The sequence below is a fragment of the Cornus florida genome, unplaced genomic scaffold (assembly GCF_030987335.1).
Source record: "Cornus florida cultivar Cherokee Brave unplaced genomic scaffold, ASM3098733v1 CherokeeBrave_3.0.0_Hap2_Chr09, whole genome shotgun sequence".
Classification (NCBI taxonomy): domain Eukaryota; kingdom Viridiplantae; phylum Streptophyta; class Magnoliopsida; order Cornales; family Cornaceae; genus Cornus; species Cornus florida.
This window is the reverse complement of record NW_026775579.1, coordinates 80,190,972-80,211,070: the sequence shown is the minus strand read 5'-3', so window position 1 is coordinate 80,211,070 and position 20,099 is coordinate 80,190,972. Positions and strand designations below refer to the sequence as shown.

Here is a 20,099-nt window from a genome sequence, read left to right as displayed (position 1 = left end):
TTAGTAGATGAGGTGATATGTAAAATCTTTTTAGGGCACAAGAAAATTTTATGCAATTAATCTAAAAATATATCAAAAGAGAAAGTGTGTGTAATTTACCTACAAAAAGGTTACAAAAAAAAAAAAAAAAAAGCCCCAAGGAAAGACCAAATGTTAAGTTATGAGCTACTAATACACGTACAAGAGAAGAAAAACAAAAACTATCATCCTAATTAGGTTACAGAACCACACAACTACACCATATACATATAGTTCTACAATATATTGATCAATCCACAGAAAGAAGAATGTTTTTTTGTGCATATATGACTTATATTGTAATATCAATACCAAAAATAAATTTAAGTGAAACTTTCAAAACTACTATAGCTACATCACGAAATCCTCCGTTACAGGAAGAAGGTTTTTCACCATCCACATTAACCAAGGTTCCCCGAAACCCGTACGAAAATCTCACCTTTCCCATTGAAAATACTGATCCTTTTCTCACACTGTATTCCACTGTGTTGCTAAAGCTGCAGCCTTTACGAGCTCGTTTGTAGAGCTCCTTCAACGACACATGAACCTCACCGATGTATCGGTCCCCAATCCACCTTTGACAGTATAACTTGATGATAAGGGCGGTGCAATCATGTCTGACGGCGGTTTCATCTATGGCGTATACAGTGGTGAAATTCCATGCAGGATTGATCCCGTTTTGATCGTCCACCGGGGTTTGTTTCTTTGAGCTGGGGTCATCACTGATTGAAACTGTTGCATAAACTTGCATACTGAAGAATTTTCCAGGTTTAAGATTTCTGGCTGAAATAAGATTGATCTTAAACTCTGTGCAGTCCATATCTGCTTGTGGTTTGGAGCAGCAAGCCATGCCTGCTGTAAATTGGAGGATGAAGTTGGAGAGGAGCTAGGGAGAGAGACAACCAAGAAACTTAAAAGAGATCTGGAGTCGGAAAATTTGATTGGGGAGCTATGTAGCGTGTCCGGATATGTCCATACACCAAATTTAAAAAAAGTAAGACACGACTATAAAACATGTATTGAGTACTAATATTAAGCTTGTGTTACAAATGTTTGAAAGTGTCCAAAAAAAAGTGTCGGTGAAGTGTCAGTGTCCGTGGCTTCATAATTTGGGACTGAATTTGTACCATGTAATTAAAATTTATAATTTTATTTTAGTTTTTTTTTTTTCTTTTTTTCATAGAGAAATATAGTAATAAGGAAAAATGTACAAAGAGGAGGGGCAGCAGCCCAAAAGACCAACCAGCAGCCCAAAACAGAAGGGCCAAAACAAGGCTCAAAAGCGCACCCAACCCAACTAGCCGTTGCTACCCAATTGACAGCAGCAACAGAAGCAGAGCTCAAGAAGGCAACAAACTATGGAGGTTTGGCACTGATCACCAAACTTGGAAGGACCTCGAAGTTGTACAATCAGAGTGCCGAACAACATAGAGTTTGCACCTAATGCAATCCTTGATTTGTTTGCAGAATTCTTCTATAGTCAAGTGCTTTCCGGAGAACGTTCTGTTGTTCCTCTCACTCTATAGGTAATATATCATCCCTGTAAATAATGTTGGTTATGGTATATATAAGTTGATTAAAAATAAAAAAAAATAAAGAAATGCAAAATACTTACCATGCAAACTAAATAAATAGACGAAAAACTGATACGAGAAAGAAATACATTAGCGAAAACAATAACGTGTCATAAAGATTAAAGTAAAGACTTAAAAAGTTCAAAGCATTTTCACTTATTCTTGTTCTTCCGTCAAATTGCTATAGCATTAGCATTAATTAACAAGAAGTTTCCTGGATGTCGATCATGTCAGGAGAAATGAAGAAGGGGCTGCTTCCTTGATGAAAGCGTTGAGGAAGTTGAAGTAGCTCGAAAGTCTACAATATTTCGGAGCATTGTGTATGAAGAAATTATTAGATCGTTCTGCACAATTACACTCAATTTAATCCAGATTTTTTAATTAAAAAAATGGCTACACAAGAATATATTAATATGTTATAAAGAAATCTCAATATTAATTTTTATTAGATGAGTTACCAAGTATCAATAATTCGGAACCATTTAATAATTTCTTTTATGTATGTGGTACCCTACCGAATGGAGAGGAAAATAATATTTCCATATCAGTGTATTGAATTGGAGTACCACACCATGTGTAACTGTGCAAGTACTCCGGGGTATTGTAGTCTTTTCATGCAACAACACTGTCCTTGACTTAGTTTGATGGAGAGAAGTCTACTCCTAAGATCATTAAAAATGAGTTGGGTGACAGTGATAGAAGAGGAAGTTTTATAATTGAAAAATTGACTGTTTCTCTCCCTCCATATACCATAGACATAATCTGCATATTATAATTATCTTACGGTACAATTTATAAGTTTGTTTCAAACTTTCAGTGCTTATAAATATATATTATTTAAAAAATTGAATCAAATTACGTAGATATAATGTAAATTGTACAGAAGGCCATTAAAGCCACAAAAACAGGTTAGCTACAAGTCCCACCAAAAATAGAAGTAAGTGAAACGTTCAAAGTTAACGTAGCTAAGTGTCACGGGCTTAGAGTTTCAGTACTACTCTAGCTGCTCCCGTGCGGCACCAAGACGTTGTTTTCACTCTCGCAAGTACTTGGTCAGCCTAACTCCCGTGCACACCTTAGCCAACACACTCCCCTCGTGCGCTTACTAGTGTTGTAGTTGCCCTCGCCCTCTCCTCACCTGGCTTGCACACTCACACACACTAAGGCACTTAAGTTGGCAAGGAAAGAACACTTCTATTACTTCAAAGAATGCTTTGTACAAGGCTAGCACTCAAGCTCTCTACAAGGCTCTCAAGACTCACTCTAGGACTTGTTGCCTACAAAATGAAGTCCTACCTCTATTTATAGGCATCCCCATCCCTAATGAACGGCAAGGATGCATTCTAACCAACGGTGGAGATTGATTATCTAGAATCTTCTCCCACCTTCTTCACACTTCCATACTTATCTACTAGTATCTACAACATTCTAGAATTCTCCATACTACTCCACACAACTCTGGAGAACTCTAGAACCTTCCACACACTTCTACACATTTCTACACATATCTAGAAACTTCCACATAACTCTAGACTATTCCGGAAGACTCTAGAAACTCCACTTGCCATGCAGTTGCCATGCAGCGTCCTTCTCAGCGTCTGCGTGTCGCCTGCGTGGCATAACCTCCATAGGCGGGGCGTGACATAAGCCACATAAAGCTCTCTTGCAGCCGAAAGAGGGCTTTTCATGATTTTCAGCCTTTCTTCCCCAAAACCTGTATGCAAATTTCAGCTTTCCATTTGAATCCACTGCTGATCCTTTATTCAATCTGTATTCCACAGTGTTGCTACCTGTAGGCGCTCGCTTGAATAGCTCTTTCAGCGACACGTGAACCTCACCGACGTATCGGTCCCCAATCCACCTTCTACAGTATAACTTGATGACAACCATGGTGCAATCATTTTGGACCGCGGACTCATCTATGGTGTGTCTGGTGTTGAAGTTCCATGCAGGGTTGGTCTCGCCGTTCGTGTCCACCGGACTTTGCTTCTTTTTGTTACCACCAATTGAAACCGTTGCATAAGCTTTCATACTGAAAAATTTTACGGGTTTAAGATTACTAGCTGAAATGAGATTGATCTCCATCTCTGTGCAGTCCCTATCTGCCCGCGGTTTGAAGCAACAACCCATGCCTAGCTAGCTACTGTGTGTTTGAGATCATATGAAAATGTGAAAGACCTAAACCTAACTTGTTTGAATTAAGATGCATGAGAAGATCAGGACATAAAAATGTGACACCAAAATTTAATAATCTTGTAATTTGCATGCATTTGTTATATGTTTTGGAGTTCTCTGTAGTCCCATATATATTGATATTTCAAGCGTGTTTTTTTTTTTGGGTACCAGTATATACATATATATTTCAAGCGTGTTTACTTATTCTTCTTCTTCAAAATTTCCCACCATTACTTGTCGAGCGTGTTCTGGTTGGAACTCCTCAAAGTCAACTTGCAGAGTGGTGGAATTTGCTTTCATTTGAACCAATTTCTGTGTATATATGGGGGGTGTGAATGTCTAAAGGTTGCATAATAACGCTAGTTGTTTTAATTAATGGCCTATAATTATAGAAATTTTGTTCTTTCTTTATTATTATTAATTTTTTTTGGGTACATGTTGTGTTGGAGAAAAGTACACATAAAGAATGGTACTCTTAATTAAATGTAATACAACAAGTGACATAGATAAGATTCTTTCGTTGACAAAGTCAACCTTATTTAGTATTGCTATTATTTATTAAATAAATAAATAAAAAATTTGCTACGATGAGGGTGCCTTCGCAATGAGATTGCAACTTCTTTCATTAAATTGACTGACATTCTGAACTTGCCAAGCAATTGCTTTTGCTACTAGCCTACTACAAATTTATCCATGTTCGAACTTTCCAAGCAATTGTCCAATTGAACTAGTGGTGTTGAAAAAATAACTAATGACTTTTATATTTTTGGACTTTCGTGATATATATAATTTTTATGAGTCAAAAATTTTGGAGTAGACAACTAATATGCAATAGAGATAATATATAAAATTTATTACAAGTGTCATGTTGTCCGAGTGGCTAAGTTGTTCTCGTATTGGAACCTTGTAGAACCTTCTCCCTTCTGATCACTAATTCTTAATATTCTTGCCTTAGAAAAAAAAAAAAAAAAAATCTTTAGAAAATAAATTATATAGCTATAAATTGCTTTACTTTCCAAAAAAATAAAAAAAGAAACTACAAAAAATTTACTACGAATTCAATTTTATAGTATAGTATGGTATTTACTACCGAATTTAAATTTCGTTGCTTTTACAATAAAAAAAATTTACTACAAAAATAACTTCACATTAAATATCCTAGTATTCACAACGAAATTCATTTGATAATGAACTTATTTTGTATATGAGCATGCATGATGAAATGTTATGGAATATAAAGACTGATTATACGTGCGAAGTATAATTATAATTTTTTAAAATTATTTTGCAACGAAATAACTGGGGGGTAATTATTCAATAGCTAAGGAAAAGTTTTGTCTGCTAAAACAAATTTATTAGCTACGACAAATTTCGTAGGCTAATGACAATATATATTTGTGACAAAATAAGCATGATACAAATTGCTGCTATCTCTGTTGTTCTGAATGAGAATCCATTAACCACTTGTTCTACAACTGTAAGTTTAGTGCTCGCATCTGGAACTTCATTTAGGAAATTACTGGGTTTTACATTTTTCTTAACTGTTGATCAGATATGATTCATTTGGATGGAAATGAATGCTAGGGCTTTCAGAAGCCAGTGTTCTACTCCCCAACAAATAATAAGTCAAATCAAGTCCTGTATCAGGGCAAGACGAGCCACTATTAAGCTGAGAAATAGTTCAGACTTGAGGAAAGTTTCTGGTTTCTAGTCTATCTCAGCTTTATCTTCTTTTCATGCAAGGCTGCTCCACTGCTTGTGCTCAGTCCTGACTTTTATTCTAATCAAGCTCGAGTTCAGATGTTGGAAGCCATTTTTTTTTTTTTTTTTTTTTTTTTTTTTTTTTTTTTTTTTCATTTCATAGTTGATACTCACACACATATATTTTTATGAAGACTTAAATCCTTGGTCTCTCTTTGAAAAGTAAAGATCTGATATCGCTAAACTACTAACCCCTTAGTGTTAGAAGTCTGTTTGAAGTTATGCACATTTTGCATATGCTGTTAATGGTTAAAGTTTGTTAATGGTGATAATTTTTGGTTTTTGGTCATTGTTTTGGTCACACTACTTCAAGTGAAATATGTAAAATAGGTTTGATTGGTTTTTCCTTCCCTTCTTTAAGGGCCCCTTATCTTCTCTTAAAAAAAAAAAAAAAAAACTACAAAATTTTTGTCACTAATAATGCAATTTTGGTAGCTAAAACCTTGTTTTTGTTGTAGCTCAGGTGGAAAGAGAGTTTAAAACTCGCAATGCCTCGATTCCTGAATTCGCCTCGATTAATAATAAATTTAATATAAATACATATTTTTTATTAGTCATAGTTTTTCTCCCCTTCATTTCTTATGATAATTATAAATTTAAACAATATATTTGTTATTATGACTGTTAATTATTTAACTATACTAAAAGTACTTCTGTACTAATTTACTAATAAATTTAAAAATAATTTATTATTATAGATTTTGGGGTTTCTCTTGAAAACAATTTATAATGTAAATTTTTGAAAAAAAAAAATTATGAACCCAATTCTTTTCCCATTCACGTCATATGGGGTGGAGTCCATGCTGAGTGATCTCCATCAATCACTTGTGCATAGCTTACACATGTGACTAGAACAATGTTCTCTATTGGTATCACATATTATTGCCCTACAAGTACAACATGTAGGGCTGTTTTTGATTGCCCTTTATTTGTTTGATATGCTAAGTTTTTAACTACGTACATGAATAAACTTTATTTCGAATTAATTGATATAAATGAAACTTTACTTCATGCTCAAACATTTTGGTATTGCACTAGTGTGGCTATAACTGAATTCCTATATACAAAAATTAAGAATAAGATCCGATCGAAGAGCAAAGGAATGCAAAATGAGTAAAAGGTTACTCGAGAACACCAGTCCCTAATTAGAGCCACTAAGAGCATCTGCACCAGTCTCTCCAAATTTTGACTTTCTAAAAACGCCACATCAGCTTTTCTAAGAGCCATATCAGCAATTCCAAGAACCACGTCAGCAGTTTTCGCTCTCCAAAAACATGCACATCATCAGGCTCTCCGAATTTTCGCTCTAAAAAAATAATAATAAAAAATTAAAATTATTATTATTTTTTTTAACTTTTCCTAAACGGTTATATTTTTAACGGCTATATTTTTTAAAATTGAATTTTTAACCGTTATATTTGTAACGGCTATATTTTTAAAATATGAATTTTTATTGGCAATATTTTTAAAATTTTAATTTTTTTTTACAAAAAGTGTTAAAAAAAGCTTTTTTTATATATTTTTGGCCCAAATAAATAAGGATTACAAAATAAGGATTAAAAATAATGAATTGGAATAAGAAAATAAGGATTACAATTTAAAGTAAAAAAAAAAAAAAAAAACAAATTTTAAGGAAAAAAAACAAAAGCTTTTGGAATTTTTTTTTGGCCCAAATAATTTTTTTTTTTTTTTTCTATAAATAGTGCCTAAACAATATATTTTTTATTTAATGAATTTTATTTTATTTTTTTTCCAAAAAAAGGAGCTCATTTGAACCTATTTTTAGGCTTTTTAAAAAAAAAAAAAAAAATTAAGGCACTGTTTGGTGCACTGTTACACCACTGTTACAAAGTGACAAAAGAAAGACAACTAAACGGCGCCGTTTTGGATTCATAGAAAACAAAAAAAAAAAATACCCCGATCGCGAGTCGGCTAGCTGAATACCGCGAGCCAGCCCACAAGCCTCAAATGGGCCCTACCATTTGGAAGAGGCCGCTGGAGGACCAAAAGCAGATTTGGCTTGCGGAATAAGGCTTCCGCTAGTGGGCTGCGGATGCTCTAATATTTTAATTAAACAGATGGGAGTGGTAGACAGTGGATAAGAAAAAGAAGGCTCAGGATGATCGGTCATTTATCATAGGTCCCAATTTAAATGACGCAAAGAGAAGACTTCTTCATCTTCCTCTTACACTACTCTCTCCTTAAATATCTGTACTTTATGATTCCTTATGAAAGATATCTTTTGGCAATTTATATTGTGTGAAGTATTTATATTGTGTGTTTTCTGCGACTGAAAGTAAAAACAACTTAAACAAAACAGCAAAGATTAACAAATCATCAAATGATGGTGCACCCAACCATACACCCAATTAATCCTGCTCCTCCACTCCACAATTAAATTGTCCTCAAGTTTAATTGCACAAAACTTGAAAATTTACATATTACCTCCCAAATCCAAATGGTAACATATACACAAATTTCTTACGGTTCAAGAGATTCTATACAATTAACTCAAAAGATATATTTTGACATATAAAAAAAAGGTGCAAATGTTTTGACCACCTAATTACCTAAAAAAAAAAAAAAGCTAATAACAACCAATGAGAGAAATACCATTCTAATTAATGGAAGCGGATCCTCTCCAGCGTAATCTCTCTCTTGTACTCCGCAGACCTCAATCCAAATTATATTGGAATTCCAAACAGAAAGTTAAGTGACGTGCTGAAAGCTAACATAACTGCACCATGTAATGCTCTCTTGCAGCTGATAGGCTTTTCATCGTCATCATCAGCCTTCATGGTTCCCCCAAACCTGTATGAAAATTTCAGCGTTCCCTGCGAATATTCTGATCCTTTTTTCACTTTGTAATCCACTGTGTTGCTACCTTTTGGCGCTTGATCTTTGAGCTCTTTCAGTGACACATGAACCTCACCGATGTATCGGTCCCCAATCCACCTTTGACTGTATAACTTGATGACAAGCATGGTGCAAGGGTTTTGGACCGAGGACTCATCTATGGTGTGTATGGTGTTGAAATGCCATGAAGGGTTGGTCCCGTTATTCGTGTCCACCCAACTTTGCTTCTCTGTGCCACCACCAATTGAAACCCTAGCATAAACTTTCCTACTGAAAACTTTTCCATCTTTAAGATTTTTGGCTGAGATAAGATTGATCTCAAACTCCGTGCAGACCATATCTGCCTGCGTGCGCGGTTTGATGCAACAACCCATGGCTGCTGTAACTTGGAAGATGAAGGTGGAGAGAGAGAGGAGGGAGAACCTGTCTGGAAGAAAAACCAATGAACTTAAAGAGTTTGTGAAAGACTAACACGAGCGGGGTCAGAAAATTTAATTTGGAGTGCTGAATTTGTACCATGTAATTATAATATATAATTTGTTTTATAATTAAAAATTATATTATATTTGGGTTGAGAAAAATAAAAAATTTTAAAAAATGAAACCTAAATATATACACCGATAAAACCTAATATGAGAAAGAAAAATATAAAAAAGAAGAAACATAACGTGTGAGAAATATTAAATCAATATCAACCGATCAGTGGTCTAATAATATCAGTCTCTTATTTTTTAAAAAAGGGTCAAGAATTTATGTCTTAAAAGAAATATGTGTGTGTATTAATTAAAAGAAATTTTTTTTTAAAACAATAGACTTAGAATTGAAAATTAAAGAACTGAAGAGATTCCAAGTAGTTCCAATGTGCTTGACTTGACGGAGAGAAGTATACTCCAAATATCGTTAAAAATGAGCTGGGTGACGCTGAAAGAAGAAGTTTTAGAATTGAAAAGTCAACTGTTTCTCTCCCACTATATATCATAGACACAAGTTGCGTATTATAATACCCACCCTCCTTATTATACCTTACAAAAATTGTAATTATGTTTTGAATCTAAACTAAGACACTTAAAAAAGGACCAAGTGTGTTTACTTATTCTCGTTCTTCAAATTGCTACAACTTTAATACTGTAATTAACAAGAAGATTGGTTGGATGTCATGTCGGTAGGTAGAAATTAATTCATGTGAGAGGAGAAATGAGTTGGCCAAGTTTGACAGAGTGAACAAAGAGATTACTTGGTAAATTGCAAATCCTCAAATAATTAAAATAATGTTGTTTTGAAAAAATAAAAATAAAAGTAACAATAATAAATTAATGTCAAACTTCTTGTGAAATTAAACAGAAATTACAGATGAAATACATGCAACAAAAATACAAATTTTTATTTGTTTCACCCAAAATTTAGAATCACATTTAAGAGTTGTAGATATCTTACTATGATGATCAAAATAACACAAATATAGGAGTTTAGAATGCTCAAAATGATTAAATACTATCATATTAGGGCAACATAATAAATTGGATCCGCAGAATTAGACCTTTAAAGTATCTATCAATTTTCACACTATCCATTATAAAGTTCTGTTCTTTACACAATTAACTTTTTCAAGTTGCAGAAGTCTGCTTGCTGAATGTCCAAGATCGAGCATCGTGCTCAATTATAAAGACCTAATATTTTGACCGTGTAAACTTGATGCAATAGGGTGTCTTCCAAAATATTTTGGTCGATCATGTGCTAATTAGCATTTGGTTGGTGAGGTGAGATGTAAATTGTTTTAGGTCAAGAAAATTTTATGCAATTGATCTAAAAATATATATTTAAAAAAGAAGAAGAAGAAGAAGAATGATAGTCCAGCAAATACACCATATAAAGATTGATTACAGAACCAATTTGGTTACAGAACCACACAATTACACCATATAAAGATTGATCAATCAACAGAAAGAAGAATGAATTCACAACTTTTGTGAATGACATATATATATTCTGAAATTCAAGGAAATTGTATAGATATAGATGGCCATTAGCTAGCTACACAACATGGCACAGCAAGTGCTAACACGCTCACAAATGCAATAACTCCGTCGAATGCTCTCTTGATCCAGCTACAAGAAGGGTTTCCAGCAGCTTTGGTTTCCCCGAACCGATATGAAAATCTCAGCGTTCCCTTTGTAACAATTGATCCTCTTCTCACGGGGTATTCCACATAGGGTCTAGACGCCCTATCTCTGAGCTCCCTCAGCGGCACATCAACGTGACCGATGCATCGGTCACTTAAAAGCCGCCGTTTCCAGTATAACTTGATCACAACCCTGGAGCAATAATGTTGGACATCGGAGTCATCTATGGGGTGTATGGCGTTGAAATTCAAAGTAGGGTTGGTCCCGTTCTCCATGTCCACCGGAGTTTTCTGCTCCGCCCCACCACAGATTGAGACACCTGCATAAACTCTCGTCCTCGAAAAATTTCGACCTTCAACATCTGTAGCTGAAATTAGAGTGATCTCAAACTCGTTGCAGACCCATTTCGTCTCGGGTTTGGAGCAACAAGCCATGCCTCCTGTAAGTTAGTGGATGAACTTTGAGAGAGAGAAGATTAAACCAAGAAATTGATTTGTGAATGAGAAGAACAATACTTCAACTCATATAAGAATTATAATTTGTATGAATGTTTTTCTAGAATTTTCTTTTGAATTCCTGTATTTCAGTATTTGTAATTTTTCTATAAGCGTGTGTTTACTCGTTCTTCTCGGTCTACATGAATTATATAGCGGTAGCATTCTCCATCTTTCCTCTCTCCTTCCTCTTAATTTCCATCCAACCAGAGGTAGTTGAATTAATGGCAAATTAACATACTTTTCTCTTTATAATTTTGGCATATTAATGCAGTGCTCAGACAAGTGTGGTTAATTAAGCAATTGTGAAAAGGAGTATTATAATGCGGCACACATAAGCAAACGTGTCAATTTTATTCAAATTTTTGGTTGCATACTGGAAATGTAATCCCAAATCGTGAAAGAGCTGTGAAGGTTCGAAATAGTTCCATACATCTACATGGAAATGTCTTTAAAAATTAATTTCAACGTACTGTTTCTCTCCCTCCACATACCATAGATACAAACCGCATGCGAGAGTGTGTTTGGTGATGGAGTATTGATTGAATTTAGAATTAATGGGAAGAGCACCTAATCAGGGAATTCATCAGGGGACCTATGTGATATGTGAAATGTGAAATTACCTTTAAAAAAAAAAAAAAAAAAAACAACTATGTGAAATTTATATACAAAGCATTTGAAACTCTATATAATTTGAGCCCCAAGACAAAAATATAAAAGTTACTTATAATATATTGATATCAAATAATAATTAAGGTGGGAGTATTAAGGTGCAGTTCGAGCCTAGGTGTAGCAAAAAGGGTCAGGAACCATCAACCCGCTCATATCCATCCGCTTTTTAATGATTATGGGTAAATCATATTTAACTTGAGGGTCAAGATTGATTGGGTAATTTTTAACTCATTTCTTTTTCTAAAATTCTCTCACAATCATCTCTCTCTAAATTTGTCTCTCATCAATCCCCTCCCTCTAAATTTCTTTCTTTAAAAATTTCTTCTTAAAAAAATAATAAATTAAAAAATAATTTTAAATAATAATTTAAAATAAATTTAAAACTTTAAAAAAAATTAAAAAATTAAAAATAATTAATAATTACAAATAATAATTATTTTTATTGTATATAATATTAGACAACTAATTATTTTGCAAATGAATAGTAATTTTTGAAAATATTATTTTAATGTAATTTAGAAAACTACCAATTTTAGAAAAATAAGATATTAATAATGCTAGTATTACTGTTACTATGAGCGGCAAAAACTATTGAAAGATTCTGTTTTAAATAGCTGCATTCTTGCATTTTCAATTGATGATTAATGTTCAGTGTTTTCTTGCCTTCGAATGACCATTTTTGGTTCTGTTCGAAAGAAATTCCTGACCAGATTCTATATTTACCCAACAATTTTTTTTCAGTTATGGTCAAAACTTATCTATGTACTCATCATGTACTCATGAACACCTTTTTGACTAGTAAGTTCAAAGATCAGATAGTGTACTGGCATTTTTACACCAACCAATCAAGACTCAAGAGCGAGAGTTAAAGAGATCTACAAGTTTCTTTTTAAATTTTTAACCAAAAAAAAAAGTTTCTTTTTGAATACTACATCAGCTTCCTTTGTTTCTCTGAATTCTAATTTCTTAGAAAGAGAAACTATATATATAGTGAGATAAACTTTAAGGAGTGAGAGTACATACTAGAGAGAGAGAATGAGATTACTGCTTTTGCTTCACATCAACTATATATAGTGGTTTTTCTTTACCTTCGTATAATGTATGCTATATCGGTATATTCTGTGTTTGTACTTTGTAGCATTGTCTTTCAGCCGTGAATCTGTTTACCTTCCTATAATGTAATTATTTTCTTTACCTTCCTATAATGTATGCTATATCCGTATAAATTTTTTTTTTAAAAAAATAACAATTAATGAGTTTATGGGTCATAATGAGTTGACATTGTCCATTTTCAACCCGTTCTGAACGAGTTGAGTGTGGATCTTGACTCATGTTGATCTATCAATTTTTAACCGAACCCAAATTCAGCCCAACCCGCCTATTAACCACCCCTATTCGAGCCCAAATATGAATTAAATGATATCCAATGTTAGCTTTACTATTCAAATAAAAATAAATAAATAAGATGAAAGAAAAATTAAAAATTACTACTAGCTGCTGTGCTTCAAGTTAAAACAAAATATAAAGATGCATATAAAATGAGGAATAACAATAATAACTAGGAATTTTGAAAAGAACATGTAAAATGCATATAAAATGAGGAATAAAAGGAAGCACAAAAGAACTAGTAGATCTAAAAAGAGGAATAACTAGTAAATGTAAAAATTCAATGAAGCACAAAAGAATTACCCACTAGATCTGAAATTTAGTGAAGGACAAAAAGGAGATCAGATCATGAGAAACACATAAAATGAGTAACAACACTAACAACTAGTACGTAAATGTAAAATTTCCACAAAAGGAGATCGATCAGAAGCTACAAAATGAGGAACAACACTAATAATTAGTACAAACAAGAGGAGAAAAAAGAACCTGGGCAGTGTCATATAAAATGAGGAATAACAAAATACAAAAATGCATATAAAATGAGGAATAACAATAATAACTCGGAATTTTGAAAACAACATATAAAAATGCATATAAAATGAGGAATAAAAGGAAGCACAAAAGAACTAGTAGATCTAAAATGAGGAATAACTAGTAAATGTAAAATTCAATGACGCACAAAAGAATTAACCACTAGATCTGAAATTTGGTGAAGCACAAAAAGGAGATCAGATCATATCATGAGAACATATAAAATGAGTAACAACAGTACTAACAATTAGTACGTAAATGTAAAATTTCCACAAAAGGAGATCAGAACATACAAAAAGAGGAACAACATTAATATACGTATTAGAGGATGAACTTAGAAAGAGAGAGAGAGAGAAGATTATACGTACCAAGAAACTTGAAGAGTTGATTTGTGAATGAGAAGACCAAACACTTCAGTTTATTTTCTTTTTTATTAACTTGCATTTAACAGCTGACAGTCCTCAAACTAATCATGTAAATAATAAAACTACGAGACATTTTAGAGGCGGACTTTTCAGCAGCCAATAGTGTGAGTCCTTCAACGAGGGTCACTCGTTTAACATATGTGTACAATGTCATAATCATGGGAGGACGACGCTAAACCTTCTAGAGAAGTGCAGCGCCGGTTGAATCCTGACATGAAGGAAGTAGTCATAAAAGAAGTGATCAAGCTATTAGATGCAGGAATCATCTACCCTAACTCCGATAGCAAATGGGTGTGTCTTACTCAAGTTGTTCCTAAAAAATCCGGCCTCACCGTCGTTGAAAATTCCGCGGGAGAGCTCGTGCTACAACGCACCACCACCGGGTGGCATGTGTGTATCGACTACAGGAAACTTAACTCTACCACTAGGAAGGATCATTTTCCACTCTTATTCATTGATCAAATCATAGAGAGATTAGCCGGCCAAAGCTTCTATTGTTTCCTTGATGGTTATTCCGGCTATAACCAAGTGGCAATTGATCCACAAGATCAAGAGAAGACCACATTCACATGCCCTTTCGGAATCTTTGCTTATAAACGCATGCCTTTTGGGCTTTGCAATGCACCGGCCACGTTCCAAAGATGCATGATATCCATATTTTCGGATATGGTTGAAAAATTCTTAGAGGTATTCATGGACGATTTCTCCGTCTTTGGATCCTCTTTTGACTTGTGTCTCCAAAATCTATCTCTTGTACTTCAAAGGTCTAAGAAGGCATTGTTTTATGACATGTCGTTTCAAAAAGGGGAATTGAGGTTGACAAAGCCAAAGTGGAGTTAATCTCAAATCTCCCTCCTCCAAATTCGGTCCGTCAAATCCGTTCCTTCCTTGGATTTGCCTGCTTCTATCGTCGATTCATTAAAGATTTTAGCAAAATCTCTCGGCCCTTGTGTAATCTTCTTGCCAAGGACGTTCCATTCAATTTTGATGAAGCTTGTATGGAAGCTTTCGTGAAACTACGCACTCTTCTCTCATCCGACCCAATCATGAAACCGCCTAATTGGTTTCTTCTATTTGAGATCATTATGCATTAGGTGCGGTTTTAGGCCAACGTGTGGAAAAACTTCTATACGTCATCTATTATGCTAGCAAGACTCTATCCGATGCTCAATTAAATTACACCACCACTGAAAAAGAATTGCTAGCTGTGGTGTATGCCTTGGATAAATTCCATTCTTACCTTCTAGGATCCAAGGTTATTGTCTTCTCGGATTATGCCGCTCTTAGGCATTTGCTCGCTAAAAAAGAGACCAAACCTCGTCTAATTCGATGGATACTCTTACTTCAAGAGTTTGACATTGAAATCCGGGACAAAAAAGGGACCGACAATGTTGTCGCAGACTATCTCTCTCGTTTACTCATTGAAAAATCTTCTGAATTTGCCGCAGTCCGTGATTCCTTTCCGGATGAGCAACTTTTTCAGATTTCCCATTCCAGTCTCCCTTGGTATGCGGATATTGTCAACTATCTAGCGATAGGCAAAATTCCTTCCAATTGGTCTAAACAAGAGAAAGACCTGTTCTTCTCCCAAGTTAAGTATTTCTTTTGGGAAGATCCGGAGTTGTTCAAATATTGCTCGGATTAAATCATCCGGAGATGCATTCCTGACAATGAAACCACAAGTGCCTAAATTTCTGCCACACTCTTGCTTGTAGGGGACACTTTAGTGCCAAAAAGACCGCCGACAAAGTCCTTCAAAGCGGATTTTATTGGCCATCCATGTTTTGGGATGCATACAATTTCTGTAAATCTTGTGAGCGATGTCAATAGCTCGGATCCATGTCCCAGAGGGACATGATGCCCATCACTCCTATCTTAATCATAAAATTTTTTGATGTGTGGGGGATCGACTTCATGGGACCATTTCCAACTTCTTATGGCTATGAGTACATCCTTGTAGTGGTGGATTATGTTTCCAAGTGGGTTGAAGCTGAAGCTACCAAAACTAGTGATCATAAAGTAGTGATCAACTTCATTCAGTTCAACATTTTTAGTCATTTTGGTACGCCCCGAGCAATCATTAGTGACAGTGGAACTTATTTCCGAAATCGTTACCTTAAATCCGTCCTCTCTAAGTACTCCGTCCTTCACAAGGTTGCCACGCCTTACCATCCTCAAACGAGTGGTCAAGTGGAAGTATTTAGTCAGGAGATTAAGCACATCTTGGAAAAAAATGGTTCGACTAGACCGCAAAGATTGGTCATTAAGACTAAACGATGCACTTTGGGCTTACCAGACAGCTTATAAGACAACCATTGGCATGTTGCCATATCAACTTGTCTTTGGCAAAGCGTGTCGTCTCCCCGTTGAACTAGAGCACCGTGCTTATTGGGCCATAAAAAGGCTCAACTTTGATCTCAAGCAGGCCGGATCTACTTGTAAATTGCAACTCAATGAACTTGAGGAACTTCAAAATGATGTGTATAAAAGCGCCAAAATCTATAAGGCAAAGACTAAAGCTTTTCATGACAAGCACATTGTCAAAAAGTTTTTTGCCCCTGGACAAAAAGTTTGGCTTTTCAATTCTAGATTGAGACTCTTTTTCGGTAAACTCCGTTCGCGGTGGGATGGTCCATATGTCATCACCGCCGTTTTTCCTCATGGTGCAGTTGAACTCTAAGATCCTACCAATGGATCTTTCTTCAAGGTTAATGGCCAACGGCTTAAGCCTTACATCGACGGCATAGTCTCTTTTCGAAAAGTTGAGAAAGTCCTATTGACGGACCCAATCTACGAGGATTAGTGTGCCATGCAATGCCTGGTTCGTCTAGCTATAGACAATAAATTTAGCATTCATGGAAGAAATTCTTCAATTTTCCAAACTTCCCTCCTTCAATTTGCCTTGGCTAATGTAATACCCCTAATTTTAAAAGGATAGTCTCGGTATTTATTTATTTGTTTTAATTGTATTTTTTAATTATTTAATTAATTATTTGACTAATTGCTTATGTGTTTAATTGAATTAGGTATTACTTGATTATTTGATTATGTGTCTATGTATTATTTGTATTTGTCTATGTGTTAATTGTTTAATTAGATTATGTGCTTAAATGGTGTTTTGATTAATTGTAAATTAAATGTTTTCTTTTCTTTTATTATTTTATTTTATTTTCTTTAATAATTATGGTTAGTAATAATGGGCCAACCAATTGGGTTCCATGGACTACTTGGATAGAAGGTTGGATGCGTATGGATTATTACCCATGGATAATATATGTATATATATAGATATATATTATATACATATATAAAAAGGAAAGTAATTTATTAATTATTTTTATGGTAACTTGGGTAGTAATATTTAATCTGATATATATGTTTTATATTTAAATAATAAAAATATACATAGATTTGATACGTGTTATGTTTTAAGTTACTTTATAATATTATGGTAACTTAAGTATTATTGGATAATCCATTAATAAATAATGGAATGTGTATAATTTATTTTTTTAATAAACATATACATAAATTATATACGTAACATATTTTACTTACCTTTTTAATATATATATAAAAGAGAAAGTAATTTATTAATTACTTTTATGGTAATTTGGATAGTAATATTTAATCTGATATATATGTTTATTTAAATAATAAAAATATACATAGATTTGATACGTGTTATGTTTTAAGTTACTTTATAATATTATGGTAACTTAAATATTATTGGATAATCAATTAATAAATAATGGAATGTGTATAATTTATTTATTTAATAAACATATACATAAATTATATACGTAACATATTTTACTTACCTTTTTAATATTTTTATTTTCATTTTTTTTTTAAATTGACTTGGATTGGGAAAATGGTTAGGGTTATTTTATTTAACCTATAAATATATAGCTATAGGTTGTAAAAGGGGGTTAGAAATATTCACGTGATATATACTAGAGAGATAGTGTTAAAGAGGGAAGGAGGAAAAGGAAGGAATGAGGAGAAAAATCCTTTAGAGAGAAGATCAAGGAAGAAGAAGTTTAACTTTCGATCCGAAAGTTTAAGACAAGTTCTTCTTCTATCTCTTTCCCTTTGATTCGTGTTTCTATACATGCCTAGGAAATTTCAGGATTTATTAAACACATAAAATTAAATAATTATACATGTTTAATTGGATTAGAACATAGGTTTTATGAATTTGGTTTATTTCTGTTCTTGTGTTTTGAATTGATAAATGCATGATTTTGATTTGATTCCCAGTGTGAATTTTTACATGTTTAAATTATGTATTTTTCATATCTGTGGAATGATGGAACGTAGAAACATGCCTAGGATTCCTGAATATTAAATAGGGACTAGGTTTGGGTTTTAATAAATTTAAATAGACTCAATCATAATGATGTTTGCTATTTGAATGTTTTAAACAAACGAATGGATTTAATCTTTTAAAATATTTTAGCAATTGAGATTAAATGTGTCGGATGAATTGGATATAGAGAATCCTTATTTAACGGTATAATAAAATATCATCATGTATAAGATTCAGTTTGTGTAGGACATATGATATAGGAAGTTTAAAGAAATAATAAGTCATTCATATTATGTGATAACTTGATATCAAATTTATCATAGTTATTTATGGAATGTTTGATGTATTTCCTTAATTGTTACATCAATTGTTGGATTGTGTGGTTTAATGCACCGGTATGGGACGGTGGCATTCTAGGGATGGATTAACTTATCAGTTAAGTCCTACCTATTTTATATAAGGGAATGGATTAACTAAAATGTTAAGTCCTACTTATATTTAAGTCAGGTCAGCTGAACAAGTTGAATGACTTATGGAGGATTAATTTATTATATAAGGGAATGGATTAACTAAAATGTTAAGTCCTACTTATATTCAAGTTAGGTCAGCTGAACAAGTTGAATGACTTATTGAGTCTCAGGATCAATGGTTAGGGCGCGTATATCGCTAGGGATGTGTAGCTAGATATAGTGTAGTTGTGTACCCTAGTAGGTCTAGGTACTCATGCCCACTATATGTGCGTTTTGCATGTTGCCTACTATTCAGGTTGAGACAACCCTATAGTCTAGTGAGGTTCCTTTAGTGTGTATATATATATATACGGACTACTAATTACTGTTGGATTGACTAGGATGTATACGTGTATCGGATCTCTGCTTGGACTGTAGTAGAGTAGAACTTGTTTGTGGGCCTGACCCACCATTATTTTTCAGGTGTTCGTCACGAGTAGAGGTTGTTCTTGCTGAGCGGGGATCAGCCTACTTCATTCTTCCGATGCTACATAAGAGTTCCTTTATGATTCAGTTTCCTGTTTTAGATTACTGTCATTTATTTAGTTTGGATTTTCTAGGGGTCCACACAGTATGGATTCCCGAGTTGTATTTTGGAGGATCAGTTGTATCAGAAGAGTTTATTAATTAATGGAAATATATTATGAGGTTTATTATTAGATTATCATTTTAGTTTCTTGTCAGATTTTTATTTATTTTTCTTTATTCTTTTGTACCTTGTATTCGTTTATTATCAATTTGTTTTGATATCCTCGGGTATTCGGGCGTGGGCCTGGCCAACCCGCATTCGGAAATTCGGGGGTATCACAGCTAAGAATTTTTCGGAAGTTCGCTAAGTATAGCCAAAATGTGACCTCTTACAAAATTGTCTCGAATTGCATTCCAAAAGTCACATGCGGTTTTCTTAGTCATTTTAAGGTCTCGGTGCAATTTTCAGTCTTTTGCAAGGTCATTTCGGCAATTTTCTCGACAAATCCAAAGATAATGGGAGATTTGGACCTCAAGTCTAGCGTTTTTGAAAATGCGCTTCAATTCCTGTTCTGCAGGTTCTACGAGGTGTCATAGGTCCTTAGACACTTGAATTTTCAAATTCGGTATTCTTCGACCCTGGCCCGGCCTTTGTAGGCCAAAGCTTAAGCTGCACAAGGCAGCTGTAGAGAGGCCCCGCGGGCGCCCGCAGCGCCACAGCGGGCGCCCGCCAAATTAGGCAGTGGTAAACCAACCTTCGGGGGGCCTCACCAAGCCGCGCGGGCCCCCGCCATCCAT

The 20,099-nt window shown here is 34.2% G+C and overlaps 3 protein-coding genes across 3 annotated transcripts; all 3 read right to left on the bottom strand.

Moving 5' to 3' along the window:
• Window positions 1-247: 247 nt before the first annotated feature.
• Window positions 248-1,349, bottom strand: LOC132274573 (protein SRC2 homolog). The gene has a single exon (XM_059775884.1). It carries the CDS (start codon window positions 866-868, stop codon window positions 311-313), a length of 558 nt encoding a protein of 185 aa, XP_059631867.1. The 5' UTR covers window positions 869-1,349; the 3' UTR covers window positions 248-310.
• A 6,751-nt stretch (window positions 1,350-8,100) lies between these two features.
• LOC132274572 (protein SRC2-like) lies at window positions 8,101-8,890 on the bottom strand. Its single transcript, XM_059775883.1, has one exon. It carries the CDS (start codon window positions 8,756-8,758, stop codon window positions 8,213-8,215), a length of 546 nt encoding a protein of 181 aa, XP_059631866.1. The 5' UTR covers window positions 8,759-8,890; the 3' UTR covers window positions 8,101-8,212.
• A 1,517-nt stretch (window positions 8,891-10,407) lies between these two features.
• On the bottom strand, window positions 10,408-10,938 carry LOC132272950 (protein SRC2-like). The gene has a single exon (XM_059774010.1). The coding sequence runs from the start codon at window positions 10,936-10,938 to the stop codon at window positions 10,408-10,410; it is 531 nt and encodes a 176-aa protein (XP_059629993.1).
• Window positions 10,939-20,099: the final 9,161 nt, after the last annotated feature.

Bases quoted from the DNA above. Each gene is read 5' to 3' on its own strand.
- LOC132274573 (XM_059775884.1), bottom strand. From the start codon at position 868: ATGGCTTGCTGCTCCAAACCACAAGCAGATATGGACTGCACAGAGTTT.
- LOC132274572 (XM_059775883.1), bottom strand. From the start codon at position 8,758: ATGGGTTGTTGCATCAAACCGCGCACGCAGGCAGATATGGTCTGCACG.
- LOC132272950 (XM_059774010.1), bottom strand. From the start codon at position 10,938: ATGGCTTGTTGCTCCAAACCCGAGACGAAATGGGTCTGCAACGAGTTT.